This window comes from Lepisma saccharinum, chromosome 19 (genome assembly GCF_977018435.1).
Source record: "Lepisma saccharinum chromosome 19, izLepSacc3.1, whole genome shotgun sequence".
Classification (NCBI taxonomy): Eukaryota; Metazoa; Arthropoda; class Insecta; order Zygentoma; family Lepismatidae; genus Lepisma; species Lepisma saccharinum.
The window spans coordinates 68,391,517-68,418,122 of record NC_139247.1 but is presented as its reverse complement, the minus strand read 5'-3'; the positions used below and the strand labels follow the sequence as shown (position 1 = coordinate 68,418,122).

Here is a 26,606-nt window from a genome sequence, read left to right as displayed (position 1 = left end):
CAGAAGCAATTCTGATGAAAGAGTTAAGAGTAACGTTCACATGTCTTCAAGATCTTGCTGAAAATGGTAAATGTGTAGGGCAATTCCACGTGATTCGGTCCCTATGATAAAATACAATTAATTAACAAAGGTTTTATACTCATAAACAAATAACAGAAATAGTTCATGATGTAAAGATTTCATGTGTCCGGAATAGGCATCTAATATACTCTTAAATTTGGTCAAGTTTTACCTTTGAAACAATTTTTTTAGAAACTTCAAATAATTTACCCTGAATTACAATGTTAAGATTGACGTTAAGATGCGTTGTTGCTTATGATTGCAATAGCTATAATTTGTTTCAAGATTCAGTCAACGTTTAAAATATTATGCTCATGTCTACTAAAGCAATTTCTTAGTGTAAAATTATGCAAGCATGTATTGCATTTTCAGTTTCAAAATATGCTTAATGAAAGAAAGCTATACAACTGAGCCAAATTGATACATGTCTACATTTACATTCTTATTTTATCCCACTTTTATGTTTCTTTAGGCTAATGGAGATATGTTATGCACTCAAATACAGAAGGTCAGTCTACGTTTATGGAAACGATTTTGTGACACCTGCCGTAGGGCGTAAAGCCATGCTTCCACCAGCAGTTGTGCTCAATATGACGACCCTGGCTATAGGCAATAGCCCGACACCGAAGTGTCCATTTGAGGAGGCTTTTGTTCAGAGAAGTCTGATCAAGTTTGGACCACTCCTCCTGGCACACTTTCCAAAAGCCATTCAATGTGCGTGGGCGACGTAAAGAAATTGCTCGCTTCAAACACCCAAAGGCACAAAAATCCATTGGTGCAGCGTTGGGAAACTTCACAGGGATGTTGGAATATGGGATAGCACGGATCCCAGTGTCAAGCACTTAATGGGCATGTATGTTGTTCGAGATGTATGGCTGGATGGTTTGTCTTGATGAATGAAGACCTTCGACACCTCAGCACCATATAAAGATGGAATATCCTACCGGTATAATGGATCCAGAACATGCTGTTGATAGTTGCTATGTTAATTTTCATATTGTGTGCAACTCGATGCAGGGGAAGTTTCCCTGTGTGGCAAAAACCGGCATGTGCGCACCCAATTTGCCCGGTCCTTGGCATCCTTTGGATGATAGTAAATGGCTCGGACCCGCTTGGAATTTGACAAATAGAACCAGGCCTCATCTAAGGTGACCACATACTGTATTTCCATTTGTCACCCGCTAAATACTGTTCATAGAGCCGTTTGCAATGGACCCTGCGTTCGCAGATGTGATTGTCTGTGAGTGGCGGACGTTCCGAATCGTTTCCATAAACGTGGACCGACCTTCTGTACAAGGGTACGATGTGTAATAAGAACTTCGATGAAATATTCATGTGTAAAATTATCCAAGAATATATTATTTATGTTTCAAACACAAATGTTTTCACACAGAAAGCATTTTATTACCTAGGTATGTTATTTGAACTGCAGATGTAGTAAATTTTATAAAATTGTTTCATGTGAACTGTTTTTTATTTTTTGTGTTTGTGAAGCTTTGATGTTCGTAATTTTGATTATTAAATCAGTGATAATGTTGTTTCATAATTCACTAACATTCTTCATGATTATATTAGCAGAGTTTAAACAAAGTGTTAGGAAATATTCCAAATGTTTATTTTCCAAATGAATGCGAAGATTGAAATGTTAATCTGCTTTTTTTTTCAATGAAAATGTGAAAACTCTTACGTTTTTGTCACAGATCTTACTATCGACAATGAAAAGATTATCTTTCATTCAATAAAGTCAAAAGGGTCGAAATTACAATGTGACAAGTGATTTAGGTTTAGTCTTTATTCACAGAAATGTAACATTGCTCTTGTACCAATTTATTTGAAATGTTATAGAAATTAAGTTTTTGTATTGAGATTGTATAGGTACACAGAATATCTGCATTATCTGGTTGATTAATTTTGGGTAAAGAAAATTTAATTGATTAGATAACTTAGCAAGTTTACGGTCAACATAACATGCAGGATTTTGATTTAATCCATTGATTTCTACATACAAACGCTGTAACAAGTTTTACTGTAGCTGACAAATATTCTGGATACTATTTTTCAAAGAAATACAATGTTTAAATTTTTCCACCTGGAAGGTTCTAATGGTGCCCTTTCTTTGTGCTATGGTAGGAATTTTTGTGGTGGCCATAGTGACTTCCTGAATGAAAATTTTGGTGTAAATATTCAATATTCTACTTTTCTTCTAACTATATTCGTCGGGAGGGTAAACGTCAAAATTTAACTTCATAAAAGAAATAAATATACCTTAATTCTCTACAATAAAAATACAACAAGGTGTTTACAGCGTTAAGACGATCACCTCCAGACGATGACATCTTGACTGTGCGCTGCGGCCTGAACCTCAAGTTTGGATCCCAGTTTAAACTGTAGGTCCAGTCCTGATTAGACTTTCTGTACAAATGAACCTAAAAACAAATTCAAACAAATAAACTCCTTTTTTAACTTCCCATTGCATAAAATGAAGTGAATAAACAAGTTGATTGACAGTTTGTTTCACATGTAACTGTAATAACAATCAAAATAATACAAAGAATAACTTTCCATAGAAGAACCAGTAAGAGTTGAATTATCCAAGTTTTTTTTTTAAAGTAAGATAGCATCAGTGGTATCAGTATCTTAAAACCTATGATACGATCAATTTGGTATTGTATTTGAAAAAAAAATACCTTTTTATTCCATGTGCGGAACAACCAGAAGGTTAAAAGATACATCATGAAACAAATTTAAGAACTTAATTCCAAGCTTTCATCCCGTTCTCAGAGTCATCGTCTTCAAGAAGGAGGACATATGGGTTGCCACAACATAACAGTACACCATGTTTAAAAAATAATCATCAGATTTCGAAGTCATTTAACTCGGTAACCGTTCACTAAGAAACATCGAACAATGCACTGTTAGGAAGAGGATATTTGTGAGTTTCATATGATTGCTTGCAGGTAGCAGTAGCACCCCCCACCCCCCACCCCACCCCACGCTTGCATCAGATTCAAGCAAGATGGCGACGTCGCAACAAAAAGCTTTCTGTGTACGCTTTGAAGTGTGTGAGTCTGTTACAACATACGACAGTATGGTGAGAACTAGCTTTTCCCACAGTTACAGCTTGATTCCAATGACTACTGTGGATGAACTGCAAAATCGGATCACAGCAGCAGTGGCAACAGTGACTCCAGACATGCCCCCAACTGTATGGGACGAATTCTCCTACCGTATGGACATATGCAGTGTGTCCAAAGGGGGTCACATTGAGCATTTATGAACACTTTTTATGTAAAAAATTATGTATAACTGTGTATTTTAAAAGCAATTCCAAGTTCCTGGTTTGATAAATAAAAAAAGATATAGCGTTTTGAAATCGGGTGATTCTTTTTGAAACACCCTGTACTACACAAAGAACCAAATTGGAAGCTAATGAAAAACAAAGAAGCAGCCTTCATAGCAATGGCCCAAAAAAAGTTATCCCAGTGCAGAATTAAAGCAAATATGGTCCTCTACAGAGGAAATTAGAAATAGTACCATAAGTATAGCAAGAATTGATATTCAATTCTGCCATGCAGTACTTAGTTGGTTAGTAAAATTACAGGATTGTCTTAGGTTCCACCGGCAAGAAGAAATTATATCACCTGGAAATGAAAGAAGAGGTGCTCTCTCGAAACATAGTTTTAGAATATGTGTAGTTTAAAGCACTAGACAAAAGATAATGTCCAATCAACATTGCATGTTAATGTATAACCATTGTCACTAGCATTGAGAGTGTTATAAGGTATAATTATACAAGGCGTATTTTTAAAGTAAGTACAGTTTTGAAATTCCGCCGCTGCAGCGCTGCGGTCGGTGTCCCGTGCATTAGCACTGTGTACCTGCATCTGTTGGCAAGCCACAGACGCCATTGCGGCAACAATCGATCGTTTATACATTTGCTTTTGCATATTTAAAATGCCTCCGCCGATTGAGAATCCCGCCGACTGTGAAATATGCGCTGTTATTTGTTTTCTTAGTGCTAAAGGCGTGAAAGCAGTTGAAATTCACCATCAGATTTGTGAAGTCTACGGACAAAACATTATGAGTGATGGAATGGTACGCAAATGGGTAAGAGCTTTCAAAGATGGCCGAAAGAATGTTCATGATGAGGAACGGAGTGGGCGACCCTCAGTGATCACTGTCGATTTGGTGCAGAAAGAGAACAGACGCTTCACGAGTTCTTCGTTATCAGAGGAGTTCCCTGAAGTTTCAAGAAGTGTTATCTACGAAATTGTTACCGAACACTTAAACTATCGAAAATTGTTCTCACGATGGGTACCAAAAATGTTAACTGAGGCGCACAAAAGCAAACGTTTAGGTAGCGCCTTGACTTTTCTTGTCAAGACCTCATCGCATCATTTGGCTGGGAACAATTTGATCATCCTCCATACAGCGCCGATCTAGCAGTGACTACCACGTGTTTCTGCAACTGAAGAAGCATCTCGGAGGTCAGTGCCACGATGACGACGATAACCTCAAAACGGCCATGTTGCAGTGGCTGTCAACTCAGGCGGCAAACTTCTATGAAGACGGAATACAGAAGCTTGTTGTTCGATATGATAAGTGTCTTAATATTGGTGGCAATTATGTGAAAAAGTAGATAAAAGTGTGGTCTTTCATGTAACAATAAAATTGTTACAAAAAGTTTACTTGTTTTTTGTACATATCAAAACTGTACTTACTTAAAAAATATGCCTCGTGCCATTACCAAAATTCCAAATATTAAATTTTGTTAAGAGTACTGCTTAATTAAGTGCTGAAATAGCAGCACCACCTAAAGGTCTCAGAATATCAGTATATTTATTTTGCTTGTTCCAGGGGATGCCTCCGATGCCTATCCCAGTCCCACCCCCACCGTTTCCTCTGACAGAAGAATGCAGCGAAGCAGACAGCCAGGCTCTTTCTGCTATGCTTATGGCTTGGTTCATGAGCGGCTTTCACACAGGTATGTAAATTAATATTAGGACAATACAGTTATGAGTTACGTTGCGTAATTTGTGATAAAAAATTTATTTAACTTGATTGATTCCATTTCCACTGTCTTTTTACTTATGTTTGAAGAAGGTGCGGTCACAAAAATAAAAGTTTTCCAGTATCTGGCATTTCGTAGTCCTGCATGGGACCACTCGTTTGCTCATAATCGTTCGAGTCCGCTCATCTTCAAATATACCACACTTGCAGTGAAATGATTTGCAGGTTTTTTCACCATGCACAAGGTCGTTGTGTACTAATAAGCAACCCTGTGAACCTAAAAACCCATACATGGAAGGAAACCACTCCATGCAGTTGTGATTACAATTCTAAATAATAAGACCATACATTACCATGTAGGATCTAAATATGATTTACATGAGAGAATGCAGCATCTACAGACCAAAACATTAGCTGTACAGTAGACCTACAAATGGGTTTCGGCACATTTCAGTTGACAGTAGAAGAGTGTCGAAAACAGTAAAATGTGTACACTGTAAACAGTTATGAAATTTCCACTTGATTTTACAATTGAAAACAAATGCTTCCAATAACAATCTTACAATGAGTACAATTCACCAATTGGAAATTGTCCTGCATTTCCATCATCATCATCCTTCGCCGTTTCCTACCTCTGGTTGGGTCAGCATAGAAGTGAAGCCTGTACATTATTTTTTCGTAGTCTTCCACCACTCCTCTCTTTCCACGGTGTTCTAATCTTGACCTCTTCTCCTAACACTTTCCGCTATCTGCTCTTTCCACCGACATCTTGGTCTCCTTCTTGGCCTTATTCCCACTCCTTGTGCATGGCTAGTTCTTACTTGTAGTCTTTCTGGATCCATCCTCTTCATGTGTCCGAACCATCTCATCTGTGCTTGATCTATCCTGTCCTGAAACTTCACCACCCCCACTGTCTGTCAGATCTCCTCATTCCTTATTCTGTCCCTTCTACTCTTCCCCAATATACTCCTTAAAAATTTCGTCTTCACTGCCTGCATCTTTCTTTTGTCTCTCTCTGTCATTGTGCAAGTCTCTGCTCCATACATAATTATTGGCACATACACAGGGTGACCTGTAATTAGATGTATCCCTGAAAGGGGTTAAAGTAGAGGCAATTGGCAATAAATTTGACCATATGGTACCCCATCCGAAAAGTAGTAGTTTTCGAGATAATTGAATTTTTATTGTTGTTTTTTAAAATTACAATTTTCCACATAAAAATACGAATTGAGAAAAAACAGCTTATTGTATGGCACTTATTTCAGCGTTTTTTCATAGCTAACAAATATGTGGTTCGTTGAAAAAAAAGTGTGCTATAATCACTATAAAACCTTCCACTTAAGAACCAGTGCAAGTTAAAACTTTTAAAAAAGAAAAGATGACCCCTATCACACTATTCCCATGCGGACTGCCTGTGCTTTCCCTATCGTATGCGTGATTATTTTTAACAAAAAGTAGTGAGCATGGGTAAAGCAAAAGTTTTAGTGTTTTCCAAATATTTTACCTTTACCATAATGTACGAATTCCTTTTCCTGACGAGTGTATGAATTGACGAGGCTATGGCAATTTTCTGATAGCTGATATATAGGACCTGAAGAAGGGAACAGTGGTTCCCTAAATGTTGTCGGTGTACAAAATAGATACTCATAAGTAATAAATATTTTTGTATTTTTAATTCTTAGAAATACGAAAGAATATATATAAAAGTGAGTAAGTCGCACAAACCTGAAGTATGAATATCTCCAGTGATTATGGGAACATTCGAGAAAGAACTAAAATTTCTGTGTCACCGCCCTCCACCCCCAAAAAAAATGTTCAAACAAGGGCATGGTTATTATTATTATTATTATATTTATTTGCCAAGCCAAGTAGAGTTGAAACTATGTGTTGTGAGCATTTTAATATCACTATCATCACAATCAATTTAGTATATAATTAATATTTACAAATCTTGCAAATTGCAGGATATTACCATGGTCTCAAACAGGCAAAGATGTACCCACACAGTCGTCTTAAACCTGCAGAAAACCAAGAGGACAAAACCAGTAGAAGGAAGAAATCAAGGTGAAGTAAAATAAACAAGGACTGATTTATTTTTACTCTTTTGCTGCGAAGAATGTGTAAACGACTGAAGTCTATTGAGTGTTTTTGTAAAGGTTTTATAAGCAAATTCGTATTATGAACATTGTTTATTATGAACAAGATGTTGATGGTCATCGTATTTATAGATATTGTGTAAAAGGTAAGTGACATTCAGTTGGACAAAAAGCTCATATTTGTCCCAACACACTTTTTCCCATGAGGAAAGCTTACATTGACTAAGGCACCAAATAAAAATGTTTCTTTAAATAAAAAAATGTCAAATTAAAGACTGGAGATAATTTATTTAGAAAACTTAAACAGATCCAAACTCTTTCTGCCATTGTTGATACTTCTTCACAAGATGTGCGGCAGAAGGTTTAGTTTTTTCTAATGCAGATAGTAGATCGGCTGTTGTGATTTTCTTCAGTTTCAATGAAGGCAGCTCTTTATCTGAAAGAGTACAAAGAATATTTTTGCATCTCTTTTTAGTAATAAATGCAAAGATATAGAGGAGAATGTCCACTGAACCTTGCCATACATTGCTTTAACACATTAAATCATAACAAATCTTATGTTTGCACAAATTCTTGTATTATATACCATATTTACGCGTGTATAATGCACACCCTGGGTTTTGATGGGGAAAAGTGACAGAAACAATTATATAAATAATAATATATAATGCGCAGTACAATCCAGGTTCAAGAAATGGCTTTCTTATTTGTAGGTTAGGTTATAAAGCTGTCGCTATGCCGATCAGGAGTAACTGACTGGCTATGTGGACCAAGAGGTAAACACCTCTTGTGTAAACAATAAGCCAGCAACCCATGCCATCTCCACCCTCTTCCTCCACTGTGTTTAGCATCCCAAAGCTTTCACACTCTTTAATCGCCTTATTTATTCTCTTAATAGTATAAAGCAAGATCAAAATTACCTTATGGATTTGCTCAGGAACTTATTTTGTATTATTTCTCACCCAACATATACCGCTGATACGCATCCCATGTGATGGGAGGTGCACGTTCGAATTCTGCTAGAATGGCACTGCTTTTTCTTGGTGTTGTAGGAAATTGCCTTTAAACTTTTATATGTGTATTTGCTCATTATTCCTTCTGTACTTTTTCTAGATAAAAAAACTTAAAAATATATACTTTTTCTGTGATTAACATTTATATGAGGCACATTCAGGACCCTCAAACTAGCAGTTAGCAGCACAAGATTTCTTCCATTAAGGCACAATTCAATTATTATATATTTTTTCATATCTTTTCTTTATCCTAAGTACCATAAAAATAACGTTCCTTCATTTTGTGATGACCTTATTTCAACCGCATTGCACATTAGTATCACCATCTTGAATGGAATACTGTTGCCATATTCAAAAACTGCAGAATTTAAGCTTTACAATGATACATAACATGATAGGGTTTCGTAAACATGAAAAATCAATGTGTCACAAAATCATGGAATAACTTAACCCTGTATGGTTTTATGTTAGCTGACCAAATTATTCCGTGCATAATGTTCACCACAGATTTTGGGGGCAAATATTTTGGAAAAAAGTGTGCATTATACATGAGTAAATACGGTATATACACACACATTAGAATCTTGATTTTGTTTTTCAGGGGGCCAAGGTGAAAAAAACTTAGCATGTGGAAATGCTTGATTCATTTGGTTTATTTTACTTTACTTTTGACTAATCCTGTGCCCAGACTGGGACCCCTGGTGTCATTGCATGCTGTGTTAACCACTCTGCTATGGAGGTTGGCATGTGGGAAAATGTAAAATTCAGTAACATTTAATAGCATTACTCTCTATGGTGGCCATGATTGAATGTTTAATGCAGGCAAATGTAAAATTGGGGAGATATGAATTTTTACATTAAATTAACATTATAAAATTTAACAGTCAGGATAACTTATATCCCACCATTCAAAAAAGGCACTGCACATTCAGACTACAAAAGCAGAGAATATAAATTATATGTTTATATTCATGAAAACAATAACAAAATGGCAGAATTTAACACAAAATTGCAAGCTATTTATAGACAGGTTGATAATAAAGTAAAAAAAAGTAAAGTGTTCCCCTGTGCATAGCACCACGCCATGAAGGCGTATAGGGGGTGTGGGGGTAACGCCCCACACTTTCTTGATCCGGTCGTGAGTGGGGGTGATGTGATCAGCATCACGCCCCTAACCGCCTTTACCCCCCAGGGTTTCCCCCAGGTACCCATGTTATTCGACGCTGGGTGGGCGCCGGGGCCGCTTTCACCGTTAGAAAAGTTCCCGGATTTGAACCGGCCGGGGATCGAACCCGGGACCTTGAGCATGGTAGTCAGACGCGTTACCGACTGAGCCACCGCGGCCACAGACAGGTTGATAATAGTATTAGTAATTTTACTGATAATTCAGTATGCCTATTTCAGTTGATAAAGAACTGATTTAATATGTTGCATCCCCATAATCACACTATCTGTAACATTTACTCTTATTGTTAGTAGGGATTATTGAAAGCAATTGTATTGGTTTGAATATCAAACTTTTTTACCAATCCACAGAGCCACATATTTATGTTGAATAAAAAATCAAGATTTTGTTACAAAAACTAGGCATGTTTCAGGATCAATAGCAATATATACAATGGTGATTCGGTGTTAAAACTGTGAAAAAGAAATACATTTTGATTTAAAAACTATACTTATTACACAAAGTAAACATTTCCCTTCTAGTAGCACATTTATGTAGTTTTTAGGTATTAAATTTATTCCTGTATAAAGGAGTACATTTTTGCTTCCATGATTTGCATAACTCGCAGGATAATTCAGAGCTTAGAAGGTGTCGTGTCTGTAAATAATCCATGTCTTGCATTTTGCAGTTCATTTCGTGACAAAATATTGGAGAAAAATGCATCTCGTGCTTTTCTAAAAGAAGAATTAACAATACAGTGTATTCCTTCACATTTCTTGTTTTCGTCAAAAACAAAATATGCATACTTCTACCAATCCAATATTTCTATACGTATTATGTAGCTCAAGTGTTCAAGTTTGCCATTTTGTTAACGGCAATCCCTTCTCCCCTTTATGATGTGCAAAAATACAAATAATGCAAGGAAGATTTCTTTTTTATTTATTGGCCAAATTTCAGCCTTTCTGGCAGCCAGAATGTACATACAAAATGTAAAATAAATTTGTAAATCCGAGTGTTTTAGCATGCATCGGATTAAAAATTATAGATACTAGAGTTTGGACTCCAATTAAAAATTAATCAGTAGACTTACATAAAAACTAGTTACATCAAATTTATCTTATTAAATTCTGCATTAATATATTATTAATAGTTAATAATAATAATAATTAACCATTTTTTTTCCGAGTATGCCTTCTACTTTTTTATCGTTGAGAACAAAAAAGAGTTTTGCAAACGATCACTCTCTTTGAAATTCTGTAAATAAAAACGGGTGCACCGATCATGATAAAATTTTAGTACGGTGCAGACAGAAAGGTTCTAAACACAATTCTTCATTTTCAGATTTTTAAAATTTGTCAAGATACCGTTCTTTTCAATTTTGTGAAACAACTTTTTCTTGGTATTGGGTAGGTAGTAATATTGGACTTGTTTTGAAGCTCTTTGCATCCGTTTTTAAAATCCATTATCATTGTCAATTCACATTGCGAAACCAATTTTATTCAATGGAGTAAAGATGCCGTATGTATTGACTTGCTTGGTCAGCCTGCAGTTTCTACTGTTCAACGGACATCCCTGTGTGCAGATTAACGAGGAATTGAATAAGCTAACTTTTGATGTAATTAGTTTTTATGTAGGTCTACTGGTTAATTTTTAATTGGAGTTCAAACTCAAGTATCTATAATATAATGGATCACCAGTGGTAATTTTTCTGACAAATATCCCTGTGTAAAGTAGCTTTGGAGTTCATCCAGCCTCTACCTGGTGGATGCAAAATAATCTAGCAGTTATTTTTAGTGGTTTTTATTTGATTTTATCTGCGACATTTCGTTCTGTTGTATGTGTAGCTTGAAAAAGTTCTGGGGAACCAGAACGAAAGGTCGCAGATAAAAACATGTACAAAAAGTGGTTATGCGAAACTTCAAGAACATTGATCTACCTGGTGGGTAGAGGTGATCAGTGCATGGTGCTGATCACATCACCTGCACTGGTTGAGATTGAGAATGTAAAGCCTTTCTTCTGCATCAGCTATGCTCCTTCATGTCATAGGGAATGTGTAGCTATAGTTACTGTAAAAAAAATCATGTGTACATTCATAATACATGTTTTCATCCATTAGTAAAGTTACTAACCGTTTCCATATGATTCCAAAATCGAAAAGACTTCCCTCATGGCATTCATTGCAGCTTCTTTACACACCAGCTTAATATCAGATCCAGAATAACCTTCAGTGGCCTGGAAAAAATGTAAATTTATTCTTACAGTCTAGCTGCACTAGTCACAACCAGCAAACTGGGTTATATGTAAATGCATATGTCATTTTGCGTTGTGTTTGGAAATTGTGGTACATAAGCTTGAAAACTGCTGTTTTAATTTTTCATACTTTTACATATGGTACACATATTAGTTACATGTTTTATAGTTTTGTTCATAAATTTTCATATTTTCAAACATCTTTCGACATATATTCCATATTCATGCTATTACTTCTATTTCCTTGTGTTAAATATCAAAGTTTTCTGTTCGTTTTGTACTCTCTGTTTATTTTAATCTTGACACTAGACAATGCATCTGGTATTCCAACACACTTGTCAACAATAGAGAATGCAAGCTCAAGGTTTCACAGTGAAATCCACTGCATATTTTAAATATACTCCCATTAATTCATGCAACATTGAATGCAGTTTCAGTCAATACAAATTTGTTTTTAGGGGCAACAGGAGAAAGATTCACATTTCAGCACTTGAAAGTTTGGCACATATTGTTTTGGTAACAGAAATAGAGCCCATTTTGTATTACAATCATACAATTAATGTTGCATTAAGACGCATGCATTTATTTAGCTAGTTCAGCTGGTTGCTTAATGGAAATTGCAATGTTTCACAATTTCAAATCCATATGTTGATTTAGTAACACTTTTTTGTGCACATAAGTCTGTTTGCCAGCCACGACCATTGACACAAGTGTGCATGTAACTGGACCAGTCCTGTGGCTAAATAGGGCTGAGGACTGGCAACGGAAGTCCGGTTCTGTGAAACTTGTCTTCATTCTACTTGGAAAAGGTTTGTCGTCAGTTGTAACAGCTATAATAAAATCGTAAACACAAGGAAGCAAATAATGATAAACAATCAACACTCAAAATACTGATCTGGAATCTGTAGGACAGTTTCTATCTACTTCCCTTTTATCTCTATGAAGTTTGTCAAGCATAAAATAAGGTACACTCCTGTTCAGACTAAGTGGCACTTGCATAGGGTTACCAGATTGCTGTAAGGGAAATGTAGGACATGCTGTCCCAAAATGTAGGACACAAAATTTTCTCAATAAATAATATATAGGTATTTCTATAGAACACGTTAGAAAGTAGTTGAAAAATGACCTTGTTAAGATTTTTTTTAAAAAAATTCTTAATGAATTTTTAAATGCAACATTTCAAAACTTGCAATCATACTAATCAATGCACCTCTTACTGCATGATTTAAGTGGTACTTCTCAGAGGAGACAATTTTTATCAAAATTTCAGGTTTAAAACTGTATATTTATGCTAGAGTGGAAAGTCAAACTCTTTGAAATTATAGGGACCAGTACCAAACATTTCACAGACTTTATGAAAAAAGAATTTCTCTCGTGAGTCTATTGTGCTGATGGTAATGGAAGTACTCTCTCAACATTTGAATCATGACCTGTAATGGCAAACAAGCAATTACCGTAATTTATAATTGTTCCAGAAGTTTCATCTTTGGTAGTTTTTAGTTCAATAACAGGATGTCTACCAACATAACATATCCAGAATTCTTGACCTTTTCTGGACTATTCTAGACCTTTGTTCCGTTTTTCTTAACGGTTATTTATTCGACCCCTACTTAGGTAAAGTTGGAAAAATAGTAATTTAGAAAATAAATATTTATTTAATGAAAACCCCTACCAAAGGGTCAGTTAAGATAAAAACTGAAGCTGAATTTACGAAGATAATTACACCTGCTTTCTCGTATAGTGCATCCTGAACTGTGTTTGACAGACAAGCGAGGCTTTCATGTCTGGACCTGGACTCGCAGCCAATATAATCTTATGAGGGGTTTCTGTTTGGGACTGTCCCTTCATCCACCTCTGCTTACCACCATTCATCCTCACCTTCGAGATTAGCCAAAGGGCCAGAAAAAGTGAAGTAAAATAAACTAAATCAACCAATCAGTCATTATGATAGCAAAACTTCTTGACCACAAGAATAATTTATTGACTTCTTATTGACTTCTTGACCTACTTGTTGATTTCTTTACTTTTTCTTGACATCCATGACTTTCTTGACTGGCAAACACCCTGAATACCCCTGCTTTACAATCAAAATATTGAATAACAATGGGCAACACCTTGTTCCATCAGTATAAACCCTAAGGCAAGAAATTCTGCTCAGGCATTGAACAGTGACGTTATCAGAAAGTGGTCCCAAAACTTTGTTCATTAATTGCTCCGTTTTCCAGTTTGTTTAATAGCAGGACAAACTTTTTTCTTTCTAGGCAATGACTGAATCAAAATAAATTTCACTATTTAGTTTGGAAGCACAGTTCATAGACTTGTAACTTGCATGATTTTTGCTGTCACGTATTTTCATAATTAATATTATGTGAGTAGATGTATTTGGACAGTTCTGCAACCTCTTTTGGGGCTCAGGGGGCTCGCAGTGTTGCCAGCTGCTTATTCGAAAAAATCACCAAGGTTTTTTGGTGTAACCTAACCTAAAACAGCAAGGAGCTGGCAATTTTGCTTGAGAGTTCACAAACCGGAAGTGGGGCTCAGGGGGCTCGCAGTGTTGCCAACTTTTTACTCGAAAAAATCACCAAGGTTTTTTTTTTGGTCTAACCTAACCTAAAGCAAGGAGCTGGCAATCTTGCTTGAGAGTTCTGCAACCGAAAATGGGACTCGCAGTGTTGTTAACTCCTCACTTGAAAAAAAATCACCAAGGTTTTTGTCTTGGTCTAACCTAACCTAAAGCAAGAAGCTGGCAATCTTGCTTGAGGCTTGTTTTACAGTGCATAAAGCAAAATTGCCAACCTACTGGTATTTTTGCCATGGCCTTTTACAAAAAAGAGAGAGGAGAGAAAGAGGTGAGAGAGAGAGGAGAGAGAGAGAGGGAAGAGTTAAACAACCGACAGCTGCCAACACCCAACCTAACCTAACCTAACCTAACCTAACCTAACCTACTCTAACCTAACCTAACCTAACTAACCTAACCTAACCCACTCTAACCTAACCTAACCTAACCTAACCAGGTCTAACCTAGCCTAAAGCAAGGAGCTGGCAAGTTTACTTAAGACTTGCCTTACAGTGCATAAAGCAAGGTTGCCAACCTACTGGTACTTTTGCCATAGCTTTTTACAAAAAAGAGAGAGAGGAGAGAGAGAGGGAACAGTTAAACAACCGACAACCTACCTACAGCTTTTTTTGTCTAACCTAGCCTAAAGCAAGAAGCTGGCAATTTTGCTTGAGGTTTGCTTTACAGTGCATAAAGCAATTTTTGCCAACCTGCATATACTAAACAAGGAAAGCGGGCACTGCCGTAAAAGAGAGAGATGGATGGATGGGAACACTGCACGCGTTCAACGTCATCAAATAAAAATCATGCCTTACAAGAAAACCATTAAGGCATGATCTCTATTTTCTCGCAGTGCTGCCAACTCCTACCTACATTTTTTTTTTAGTTGGCAAGGGCTAGAGAGAGAGAAAAACTTATAGCTGGGAACGGTAATGAACGAATGCGCCATATCGTAATTTTCCAACTCCCGGGGGCCAATGTTTGTATATCGCGACCTTTGTAAACCTCTCTCTCTCGGGGGAACGACGTGCCGCGCACACGCACACACACACGCACGCACGCGCGCACACGCACGCACGCGCAGCCAAAATTTTTGAATTTACGGCTGGAAAAATGTTTTTCTATGACATGTTTTCGTTCGAGGCAAATTCGTAGGTAGATATTGTTAAATAAATATTAATATTGTAAATATATATATTGTATTTAGTTTTTCGGTATCGAAAAGCGACTGTTATATTGTATTTGAAAAAATATTATGCTTTTGCCTGTGGATATCTAGAAAAACGACAATTTCGTTCCCTCTCTGTATTTTACACGGAAAGCATTTCCCGTCAACTAGAAAGAGTTGCCAACACACGGACATTATTGTAAGAGAGATGGATGACTGGGCGGGGCGGCATTTCTGGCTATTCACAGTGGCGGATGTATTTTTTGTTTGTTGCTTGCATTTTTTGTTCCCTCTCCCCGCCACCAGGCATAGTTGCGAAGTGCATGTGGCTGAAATCTTGGATTTCTATTGGTCCACGTTGCGTTGGCTAACATATCATTTTTGACGTTATTAGAAAACCGTATAAAACTTAAAGCGCTGGTGTATAAAGTTCTGTTTTATTTTCAACAAAGCGCTGGTGTATAAAGTTCTGTTTTAGTTTCAACGTTAGTGAAGAGCATTTCTGGAGAATTTCTAAAAGTAAGTAACTTTGTTTCTTAGCTCGCATGAGTTGGTTTTTTTTTTTTTTTGTGAAAGAAAATATACTCACAAAACATGCAAAAAGAGAGAGAATATAGAAGGTGTTTCATGTCTCTCTCTGTTTTTATATATTTGAAGCATGCATCTTGGTAGCTGGAATAACTTTTTTCTTCCGTGTGCCGTTGTTGGTAGGTAGGAAATATGTGTGCGGGGCATATTTCAAAAAATAAATGTGTTAAATTGTTAGAGGAAGACAGGAAAAATAGAGGAGAGTTGCGTGTTTTTGATATGTAATGGAAGTACTGATTGATTGATTGAGTTGGCGTTTTTTTTTAAGTCTATTTTATGCACAGTAAAACTAATCTGGACTAGACCTACAGTTTCAAGAACCACTTATGCCCCCACCGGGTATCGAACCCCTGATTACAAGACAACGATGTTATCGCTACGTCATCGCAGAGGCTAGTGGAAGTACTGATTGATTTGATGTTGTACATAGTTATTCGAATCTTATTTATTTAAAATATTTAGTTTTTTTTTTTTTTTATGCACGCTTATTGATTTTAAACCTAAAATTAAATAAAATCTGGCAATTATATCCAATTATACTTATGGCTACAACGAGCATTGAGATTTTTTTTTGCTACGTAAACAAAATGGCTGACATGCCAAATATGAACAGGCTATATAGATTTGAGAGAGAGATGGATAAAAAAAAAAGTTAATTAAAATTTAATTTCATGATTGCAACACGGAACTTAATGATTGATTTAGTTTATTTTTATTTTATGTTTTGTACCTCTTGGCTAATTTGCGAAGATTGGGGATGAGTGATGAAATAGACATTCACAAACAACCAAGCTCGACCAGGATTCGAACCCAGGACCCTTGGCGTCGCAGCGCGATGTGCTAACCACTCGGCCACAGGGTCGGGCAAGTGTTGGTATATACATAGATCAAAGTTACACGGTTCTAGGCCCCATAGGAGCCGAGAAAATCAATGTCTTGGAAAACGTCTTAAGACAAATATCTCAATCTTTAAGAAAGTCGACTTCCGGTATCTCAAGATGTTACTTCCGGTCTGTCAAGAAAATTTTCTTAAGACAAAAATCTTAAGACGTTTTCCAAGATATTGATTTTCTCGGCTCCTAATTGAGCTAGGATGATGATTTTAGGTTTGTTGGATAGGATTCGACGTGAACTATTCGACTAGCAAATAAAATCGATTCTACCCCCTCAAGTTTCGGAAATACAGACAATTTTTTATTTTTTTGAGAAACTTGATTTGCAGGCTTAGTTTTTGCCCTAATTCGAAAATTTTAATAGCATTCGATACAAAATTAGAAGTACTCTACAACTTATTGGAGGGATGATGACTACTGCCTGCTGTTTTCGAGTTATTTTGGATTAAAATTTCAAGATGTAATTTCTAAGATGTTTTGTAATTCATCAACTATGGGTTGTAGGAAAACGATTCTTGCTCTATCTGCTATCGCTCGACGAATACTATAAACATAAATAATGCTTATGGTTTGATTTTTAAAATGGCGAGCGGAAAATAACTATGTTTTCTGAAATTATGATTTATACTTCATATGCCAAGAGGGCTGAGGGTTAGAAAAAAAGATTGTTTGGTAGAATTATGCACACATAATATTTTTGTGTTTTCTATACTCAAGCTTAATTATTTTTTTTCAATTATTTACAGGATTCATTAAGAAGCAAGAAGTAGTATAAATAGCACACTCCCACCAAACCCATTTATTTTGTGGCACTCCACTATATATATATAATAACATACCCCACAAATATTTTCAACAAGATGCGCTCCATGAAAAGTTGTCCTGTGTGCAAGAGAACCATATCAAGCAAACGTTTTGCAAGACATTGCCGCACCTGCGTGCCAGGCAAGCATTTGGCTGCCACCGAACCATGTCCCAGGTGCGGTATACATATTACTATTAATAATTTGAAGAGGCATATAACATCATGCAAAGTTGTCGTCGGAGCACCTGTTCCACAACCGTCGACCAGCTCGACCAAGAGGAAAGCGGAAGCCGACTCGCCACCATCCGCCAAACGCGTCAAGCCTGTGGCGAAAGCTAACCAGTCTGCTTTCGAGCGGTTGTTAGAAGATTTTGTCCTCACTTCGGAGGGCTCATGCGACGTGCGTAGCTTTTTGGAGAACGTGCGAGCCGAAATTATTTCCATCCTCGACGATGCACTGGCTACGCACTCCACCAAATTCTACGCATCGCTACGTTGCCAGTACAAGAAGCCGTCTGACGAAATTTACAGCTTCTGCCACAACACCAAGGCGAAGACGCTGCATCCGGCGGATGTCGACAACCTCGAGGCCATCTACAACCAGTTTGCCGAGGAGCTGGTGGCAAAACAGGAGGAACATCAAGCTAAAGGCTCGGGGGGTTCGCTGTGTGGCGAGCCTCACGAACTGTGCGTCAAACTTTGTAAGTTCATACCTCTCTCCGCCTCCAGCTACGTCCCCTTACCATCTTCCATCGTGAAAAAGAAGGCTGTCCTGAACATTCAGAACAGTGACGCCAAGTGCTTTCTCTGGTCGGTGCTTGCAGCGTTGCACCCAGTTGAGCGAAAAAACCAACCACACCGGGTTAACCACTACCTACCCTACGAGTCAGAGCTGGAAGATGCGATGGTTGGGATCGACTATCCCGTAGAGGTCCCGGACATTCAAAAGTTCGAGGCTCGTGCGCAGTTGGCCATCAACGTTTACGGTCTCACTGACAAAAATGCAGTGTACCCTATTCGCGTGAGCGACGTAAAGGACGATGGTGCGCAGGAAATTCACCTTCTGCTCATCAAGGACGAGACCCATCACCACTACACCCTCATCCGTTCCCTCTCCCGGTTGGTGTCGAGCCAAAAAAGCAAGCATGATGGTAGCATAGAAGTTTGTCGAAGGTGCCTGTCAACTTTTGACAATCGAAAACAGCAGGATTATCAGCACATCAGAGGTCCCAACATCGCTGCAGAGAAGCTCGCTCGCCACAAGATCTACTGCAATGCCAACGAGCCGGGTGTGGCAGTCTTGCCCAAACCTGGCACTGTGGAGCGTTTCCGCATGCACGGTGCCATGGTAGAACATCCCGCTATCATCATCGCGGATTTCGAGGCCTTCCTCAAACCCCTGTCCACTTGCGATCCCGATCCCGACGTTTCCTCCACCACCCCTTACCAACTCCACGAGGCTTCGAGTTATGCATACGTTGTGGTGCGACGAGACCAGCACATCGCCCCCGAGCCCTACGTGTATCGCGGTCCCGACGCCGCCAAACACTTCCTCGAGAGGATGGTTGTCGAGGCCATTGAGATAGGGAAGGTACTGTTGGCCCCCAAGTCTATGCTCCCACTGTCTCCCGACGATCAGCGTAGACACGACGAGGCCATCGCTTGCCCTGTCTGCGTCAAGGAGTACACCGCCAACAACCGTAAAGTCCAACACCACGATCACTTTAACGGTAGGTATGTTGGTCCTTGGTGCAACGGATGCAACCTCAAGGCCCGGGACCCGCGCTTCATCCCTGTGTTTTTTCACAATGGCTCGGGACACGACTTCCACCACCTCGTCAAGCATCTTGGGTACGACAACGAGGGAATCAACGTTCTCGCCCAGAACGAGGAGCGTTACATCAGTGTGAGCAAGTGGGTGCGAATCTCAGAATTACGCTCTACCGTCGAGCTTCGCTTCCTCGACTCCCTGAGGTTCCTCCCGGCCAGCCTCGATGCTCTCGCAGGGAAGCTTAGCGACGAGCAAATGCTCATCACCTCCGCGAACTTTCCGAACTTGGACGCAGGTCTCTTCAGGCGTAAGGGGGTCTACCCCTACGAATACATCACAGACCCTTCCAAGTTCGCAGAGATGTCGCTACCTCCTCGAGCAAACTTCTACAGCAAGCTGCGAGGCTCGAACATAACCGACGAAGAATATCACCATGCCCAGTCCATGTGGCGCGAGCTGGGCTGTCGAACTCTCGGGGACTACCACGATGCCTACCTCAGAGTTGATGTGACGCTCCTCGCCGACGTGTTCCAGACGTTCCGTGCAACTGCGAAGACCATCTACAAGCTGGACCCTGCATACTTCTACAGTCTTCCTGGACTGGCATGGTCGGCCATGTTTCTGGTGACGAAGATCGAGCTGGAGCTTCTTTCGGACGTGGACATGATGCTGTTTGTAGAACGTGCCGTGCGGGGTGGAATGGTCCAGGTGTCGCAGCGACACTCGCGCGCCAACAATCACCACATGGCCACCGGTTACGACCCCTCACGACCGTCCAGCTACATCATGTACACGGACGTCAATAACCTCTACGGACACTCCATGATGCAGCCACTCCCCTTTAGAGGCTTCGAGTGGGCTGACCCTTCCAACTTCGACGTCGAAAGCTTTGACGATTCGGAACATGGGTTCTTCGCCGAGGTGGACCTTGAGTTCTCCGAGAAGCTGCAGGATTTGTTCAGCGATCTTCCCCCTGCACCCGAGTTCAAGTGTCCACCCGATTCCAACCAGAAGAAGCTCGTCATGGATTTCGAGTCCAAAGAGCGTTATGTCCTGCACTACCAGAATCTCCGGTGGTTGATGAAGCAGGGGGTTACCGTCCACGCAGTTCACCGCATCCTCAAGTTCGAGCATTCTCCGTGGTTGCGTCCATATATTGAAGTCAACACGAAACACCGCACCGCAGCCACGTCCGAGCTTGATAAGGATTTCTTCAAGCTTATGAACAATGCGGTGTTCGGGAAAACCATGGAGAATGTACGGAATTACATGGACATAAAATTGGTAACGAGGAAAGCACAATGTCGCAGGCTCGTAGCAAACCCGTTATTCAAATCGAGGACCATTTATAACGAACAGCTTGCTCTGGTGCATATGAGGAAGAGCGAGGTGAAGCTCGACAAGCCAATTTATGTTGGTGCCTCAGTATTAGACCTGAGCAAGCTGCACATGTTCGAGACGTACTACGACATATTACGTCCACATTATAGCCACAACATCTCGCTTCTCTACACGGATACGGACAGCTTGGTGTACCACGTCCACTCAGCCGATGCATACGGGGATATAGTCACGGTACCAGCTTTGGTCAACCTCTTCGACACCTCGGGCTATCCCCAGCCGAACCAGTACGGCATCCTGCCCCGAAACAAAAAAGTGCCTGGCAAACTCAAAGACGAGAAGGACGGTGATGTAATTCTCGAGTTTGCAGGTCTTCGCGCCAAGGCCTATGCCATCAAAGCCGAGGGCAGCGTTACCAAGAAGGCCAAGGGTGTCGGCAGACAGGTGTTTCGGGAGCATCTCGCATTCGAGGACTTTGTTGATTGCCTCAAGACCAGGTCGTCGGTTCTAAGAGAAGAACAGCGCATCCAGAGCGTTGACCATGTGTTGACCACAAACAAAGTTAGAAAAATTGCCCTGGATCCCAACGACGATAAGAGGTGCGTTCTCGAGTGTGGTATTCACACATTGCCGTGGGGGCACTATCGCTTAGCAGAAAGCAAAACCTGCAACATATGTCCATCTTCAACAGAAGATTCATAAAAACAAAACAAAAAAAAACAAAAAAAAAAAACACTTTGACTGTCATTACAAGAAACTTTGACTGTATTCTTAAATAACCAGCATGCCTATGAATTTGTTCGGTTTCAAAAAACAGATCATTATGGAAACCATACCAGATCATGAAGTCTTACCTTCCGTGTTACCTAAACTCAACGGTCTGTTGATCATTCACCTCAACAGCATTTGGACGAAACTGAATGACGATGTGGGCAAGATGTTTTATGTTTTTAATAACAATTTACATTTCTACGAAATTCCGATCGACGGGAAACTTCAAATCACCGTGAATCCGGAAAACGCAGGCGAAATCAAAATTTCTACCGGCAAGAATATTTTTCGAATCAAGCACGACAAGATGCTTTCTAACATTACGTACGATGTTTCTGCAGGAGATTATTTTTACGTGGAACTCCTCGGAGATTACGACAAACTTATTCCTCTCTTCGTAGAATTACGAATCGTCTATCCTATTATAAATAACCGTTAACCAAAAATGCCTAACGACATTTTCGGCAACACCAAGCGTGTAGACCACGCAGAAGAGATTCTCATGTTGGACATTCGAGTTAAGAAGTTGAGGACCGATTTGATCGCTTTGCAGGAGACCTTAAACAAAAGTTTAGAGTCGGAAATCGCTACGCTCCAAACGCAATGTCTCGACCCCATTCTGAAAATCGATTCCGAACTGAAAACGCTCATAAAAAATTATGTCGACGTACCTTCTTACGACAGCGTTCAAAATATACAGTTGAGCGTGGATTCGCTTCAAAATGATTTGGCCAAATTACAGCAATTTCAATCGAAAAATGAAGATTTGGAAAAACTGAAACTCGAAATCGAAGAACGAACTTCCGCAATAGAAAAGAATTTCTCTGAACTTCAAACCGTCGTGAACGATATAGACGCAGAACGCTTGCATGTCGTCGTTTCCAAATTACAAGAAGAATTCACCAGCACGTTGGAAGAAATTAAATCCAAGTTGCAGACTTTGGAAGATACTATGACGAACCTACCATCGTCGGACGAACTGCAGGTCATCGGTAAAAGCGTCGCGAACATAAAAATTCAATTGGAGGCCTATCAAGATTTCGAACACATTCAAACCACCATCGCTACGCTTCAGGCGTCCTTGGAATTGATCAACGAAGAAATTAAAAATATTCACGCTGAAGCGAGCGCGCTGACGAGCATTCAAGACACGTTGAGCACGGTTCAGCAGAAGATTGAATATTTAGAAAATTTGAACGTCGAAACGAATCTCGCTCATTTTCATCACGTACTGGACAACATACAGGGTGACTTGGAATCGTTACGGACGAGCGTGCCTTCGAGCGAAGATTTGGAAAAATTGAAAACGGCGGTGACGGCACTATCCGAATCGAGCGACATCAAAAGTTCGTTGAGCGATCTCGAGAGTAAAGTGGCCAATCTCCCCACCTCCAAAGAATTGCACGCTTTGAAAAGAAACATATCTCGAATGCTGAAACGACTAGAAACGGAAACGGCAAACGTGGAACAGATTCGAGACGAAATCAGTTCGCTGGTGTCGACGCTGCCCACTTCGCAGAGCGTCGCCGACCTTCACACGCAGTTTACAGAGATGCGAAGCATTGTGAACGATCTTACCGAGAAGAGCTCGAAATTGAATCAAGTCGAGAACCTTCAGAATATAGTCGTCAACATCAGAGATCAAGTCGGAGTGCTGGAATCAACGCAGGAATCGACGCTGGCCTCTTTCGGTGCCAAGTTGCAAGAACTCAACGAAAACTACAAGCAGTTGAACGTGGAAGTGAAAATCAAACCGTCGTTTTCTGCCGTAACGGATACCATAATCGAGCATTTGCTGCCCATCGAAAATAAACTCGGACAAGTTCACAGTAATCTGCTCGGCGTCGACACTAAATTCGCTAAACTGCATTCTCTGCAAGCCATCGAAATCAACAGCGTTCCTAATCAACAGAGAATCTCCACGTTCGTCGAAGGTAACAAACTGTACATGTTGCATCCTTATCATCCGTACTACAAGTTTCTCCTCGATGGCACGATTCAGATAAACGAATTTTCGTACTGGTCTCACGGTAGAAAAGCTAGCGTTCCCACCATGACTTTGATATCGAATCGTGGTGTCCAAAAAGCAGGAAACATTCCTCTGGCACGTTGGAACGAAACGCGCAACATATATGAAATACACGAAGACGAAGATCTCACCGTTTTCGACGTGAGTGCCGGCGATAAGCTGATCGTTCAAAACACGAGCGAAGTGCCACCCTCTTTGAATCCCATCACGCTTGTGCTTCTCTTGAAACGTAATCTCTAAAAAAATGTCTAGGCAAGCCATCGTCGAAGAATTGCATAAACCTGCACGCCGCAACTACGAACGTTTGGCTGTGGTAACCAAGGGCATCGACGACCTCTGGCAAAGCGACCTCGTGGAGATGAGTAGCGGCAATTTGAAAAACGTGCATAAATTGAACAAGGGCAACAAGTACCTTCTCACCGTCATAGACACGTTTTCGAAATTCGCATGGGCTCTACCTTTGAAGGCGAAAACGGGGACGTGCGTCACGGAAGCATTCAAATTAATTTTTCGCGAAAGCGGTGGCAGACGACCACGGTTTCTGCAAACGGACAACGGTAAAGAATTTTACAACGCCGTATTCCAAAAGTTTATTCAAAAACACAAGATTCGACATTATTCGACCTTCAGTCACATCAAAGCCAGCATCGTGGAAAGATTCAATCGAACCTTGAAAACACACATGTGGAAACGATTCACGCTTCGGGGAAATTACAAATGGGTCGACATCCTGCCGGAACTCGTCGACACCTATAATCACACGGTGCACAGAACGATAGGCATGAAGCCAGCCGACGTTACCAAGTCCGACGAGCAGCGTTTAATTTCTACCGTTTACTGTCCAAAGTACACACCCATGACAAAGAAAGCTAAATTCAAAATTGGAGACCGGGTGAGGATCAGCAAATTCAAACGCACCTTCGAGAAGGGGTTCACAAAAAATTGGAGCACGGAACTCTTTACGATGGTTCGAGTTCTACCCGGAAACCGACACACGTATATAATAAAAGATAGTAGCGGTGAGATTTTGAAAGGAAGATTTTACGAAGAGGAACTCTCTAAAACGAAACACCCCGACACGTACCTCATCGAGAAAGTATTGCGTAGGAAAGGTGACAAACTGTTTGTCAAATGGCTGGGACTTCCGGAAAAGAGTTGGATCGACGCGGACGAAGTGATCTTGTGAGTACGTGGAACGTGGTGAAGCGTCTACCGGATCCGGAAAGTCAAACGAAGAAAAAGAACGGTGAGTTGCTTCCCGACAGCATCCGCTGTCTGATCGTAGGTCCTTCGGGGTGTGGGAAAACGACACTGCTCGTGGACAATTTTCTCCTCGCACCGAATTGGTTAGATTGGAAGAACAGGCACCTGTACGTGTTCTCGAAAAGTTTGGAGCAATCCAAATACCAGCAACTGATGAAACTGTACGATGGTCTGGACATTGCAACGTTCGCCTCGGAAATAAAACCTCTCGACGATTGTCGTGAAAATTCAGTCGTCGTGTTCGACGACGCCATCCTGGAAAATCAAAATGAAATTCGCAACTTTTTCACGCAAGGTCGTCACAAAGGAATGGATTGTTTTTACCTAGCTCAAACGTTTTCCAAAATTCCAAAACAGTTAGTGCGCGACAACGCTAATTTCATATGTTTGTTTCGTCAAGATCACACCAACCTCAAGCACGCGTACGATGACTACGTAGGCGGAGACATGAACTACAATCAATTTTCGGAACGCTGCTGCTCTACTTGCTGGAACGGTGACGATTTCGGATTCGCTACGATCGACATGACGAGAAAACCCAACGATGGAAAATACAGAAACAAAATCAACGACTTTCTAAACGTTGCAACGTTGTGAGAAACGACGTATATAAATAACGTCATGACGAAACGAAAAATCGAAGACGAAAATCTCAAGCTTCGCGATTACCTCGCGAAACGCTTCAAAGGTTGGAAATCCGAGAATCGCGGATTCTACGAAGAGAAGAAACGTCAGGATCAACCTGTGATCGATGCCATCAGCAGTCTAGGTAAAGAAATTAAAAGTGTCACGGAACAAAATAAAAATTTGATTAATGAGCTCGTACCGCTCGCAGCTAAAAGTTACGCCGTACCCACGCCCATTTCGAGCATTCCTTCGACGCCGTTCGAACTGAAGGACGCACCGGCACGACGTCGAGCCATAGGCAGCACGTCGTCGTCTTCGGATAAGATCGAGTTGGGACCTTTGGCACGAGACTACCTGAGCACGGGGAAATTCGACAAGGATGAAGTGTTCGGATTGTATCCCAGCATGGAAACCAGCGAAGGCGGCGGTGTGGTGTGGAAGATTGGGAAATCGAAGGTGACCTTCGAAGGCAACGACATTAAAGTCAATTTAGGCGACAAGGATAGTTGGAACAGGTATCCGGGCACGGTGGGACTGTGGGAACTCGTCGCCAAAAAGCAGCCGAAAGATTTCGAGATGCATCTACCTGGCTATCAGTACTGCGGACCGGGTACCAAACTCGAGAAAAGATTGGAGAGAGGAGACAAGGGTGTGAATCCGTTGGACGCGGCATGCAAAGATCACGACATCGCTTACAACACCACGCAGACGGATCTGGATGCACGTCACGAAGCAGACAGAAAGTTAGAGCACGCAGCTTTCGAAAGGTTCGTGAGCAGAGACGCATCGTTGGGTGAACGGGTCGCCGCACTAGGCACCACCATCGCCATGAACACGAAACAAAAATTGGGGTGGGGTATATAAATAACATACCGTAAAAAAATAATAATAATAACAACATGTCTCGCATAACTGATTTGCCGCACGAACTACTATCTAAAATATTCAAAAAAGTAGTTAACGGAGATGTTAATAAACTTGTAATCATAGCAAGAACGACGCCGGAATTTCGAATTCCGTGTGAAATAGTTCTCAAGGACCGTCTTCGGGAGATCAGCGGCCTGAGGTGCGGTGATCTCAACATTCTGCTTTCGGCCGCAGGGTAGAAATTAAGCGATAGGTTCGATGAATTGCACGAGGCAATGCAGGGAAGAAGACGGTACACAGTAGATTGGTACAAGTCTATGCAGGAGAGGGAA

General features: G+C 40.3%; 2 protein-coding genes across 2 annotated transcripts in view; one reads left to right on the top strand and one right to left on the bottom strand.

Annotated features, from left to right (window-relative positions):
* The window catches only part of Smn (survival motor neuron), a 34,280-nt gene extending 27,028 nt beyond the window's left edge, over window positions 1-7,252 (top strand). Inside the window, exons 6-7 of the mRNA XM_083141014.1 lie at window positions 4,918-5,044; window positions 7,035-7,252. Coding sequence (XP_082997140.1) covers window positions 4,918-5,044; window positions 7,035-7,138 — 231 coding nt within the window. The 3' untranslated portion in view covers window positions 7,139-7,252. The remainder of the gene's footprint in view (window positions 1-4,917; window positions 5,045-7,034) is intronic.
* Window positions 7,253-7,441: 189 nt separating this feature from the next.
* LOC146002912 (katanin p60 ATPase-containing subunit A-like 2) overlaps window positions 7,442-26,606 on the bottom strand; it is a 49,955-nt gene continuing 30,790 nt past the window's right edge. The window contains exons 8-9 of the mRNA XM_083141013.1: window positions 11,474-11,576; window positions 7,442-7,602 (exon numbers count right to left, since the gene is read on the bottom strand). Coding sequence (XP_082997139.1) covers window positions 7,466-7,602; window positions 11,474-11,576 — 240 coding nt within the window. The 3' untranslated portion in view covers window positions 7,442-7,465. The remainder of the gene's footprint in view (window positions 7,603-11,473; window positions 11,577-26,606) is intronic.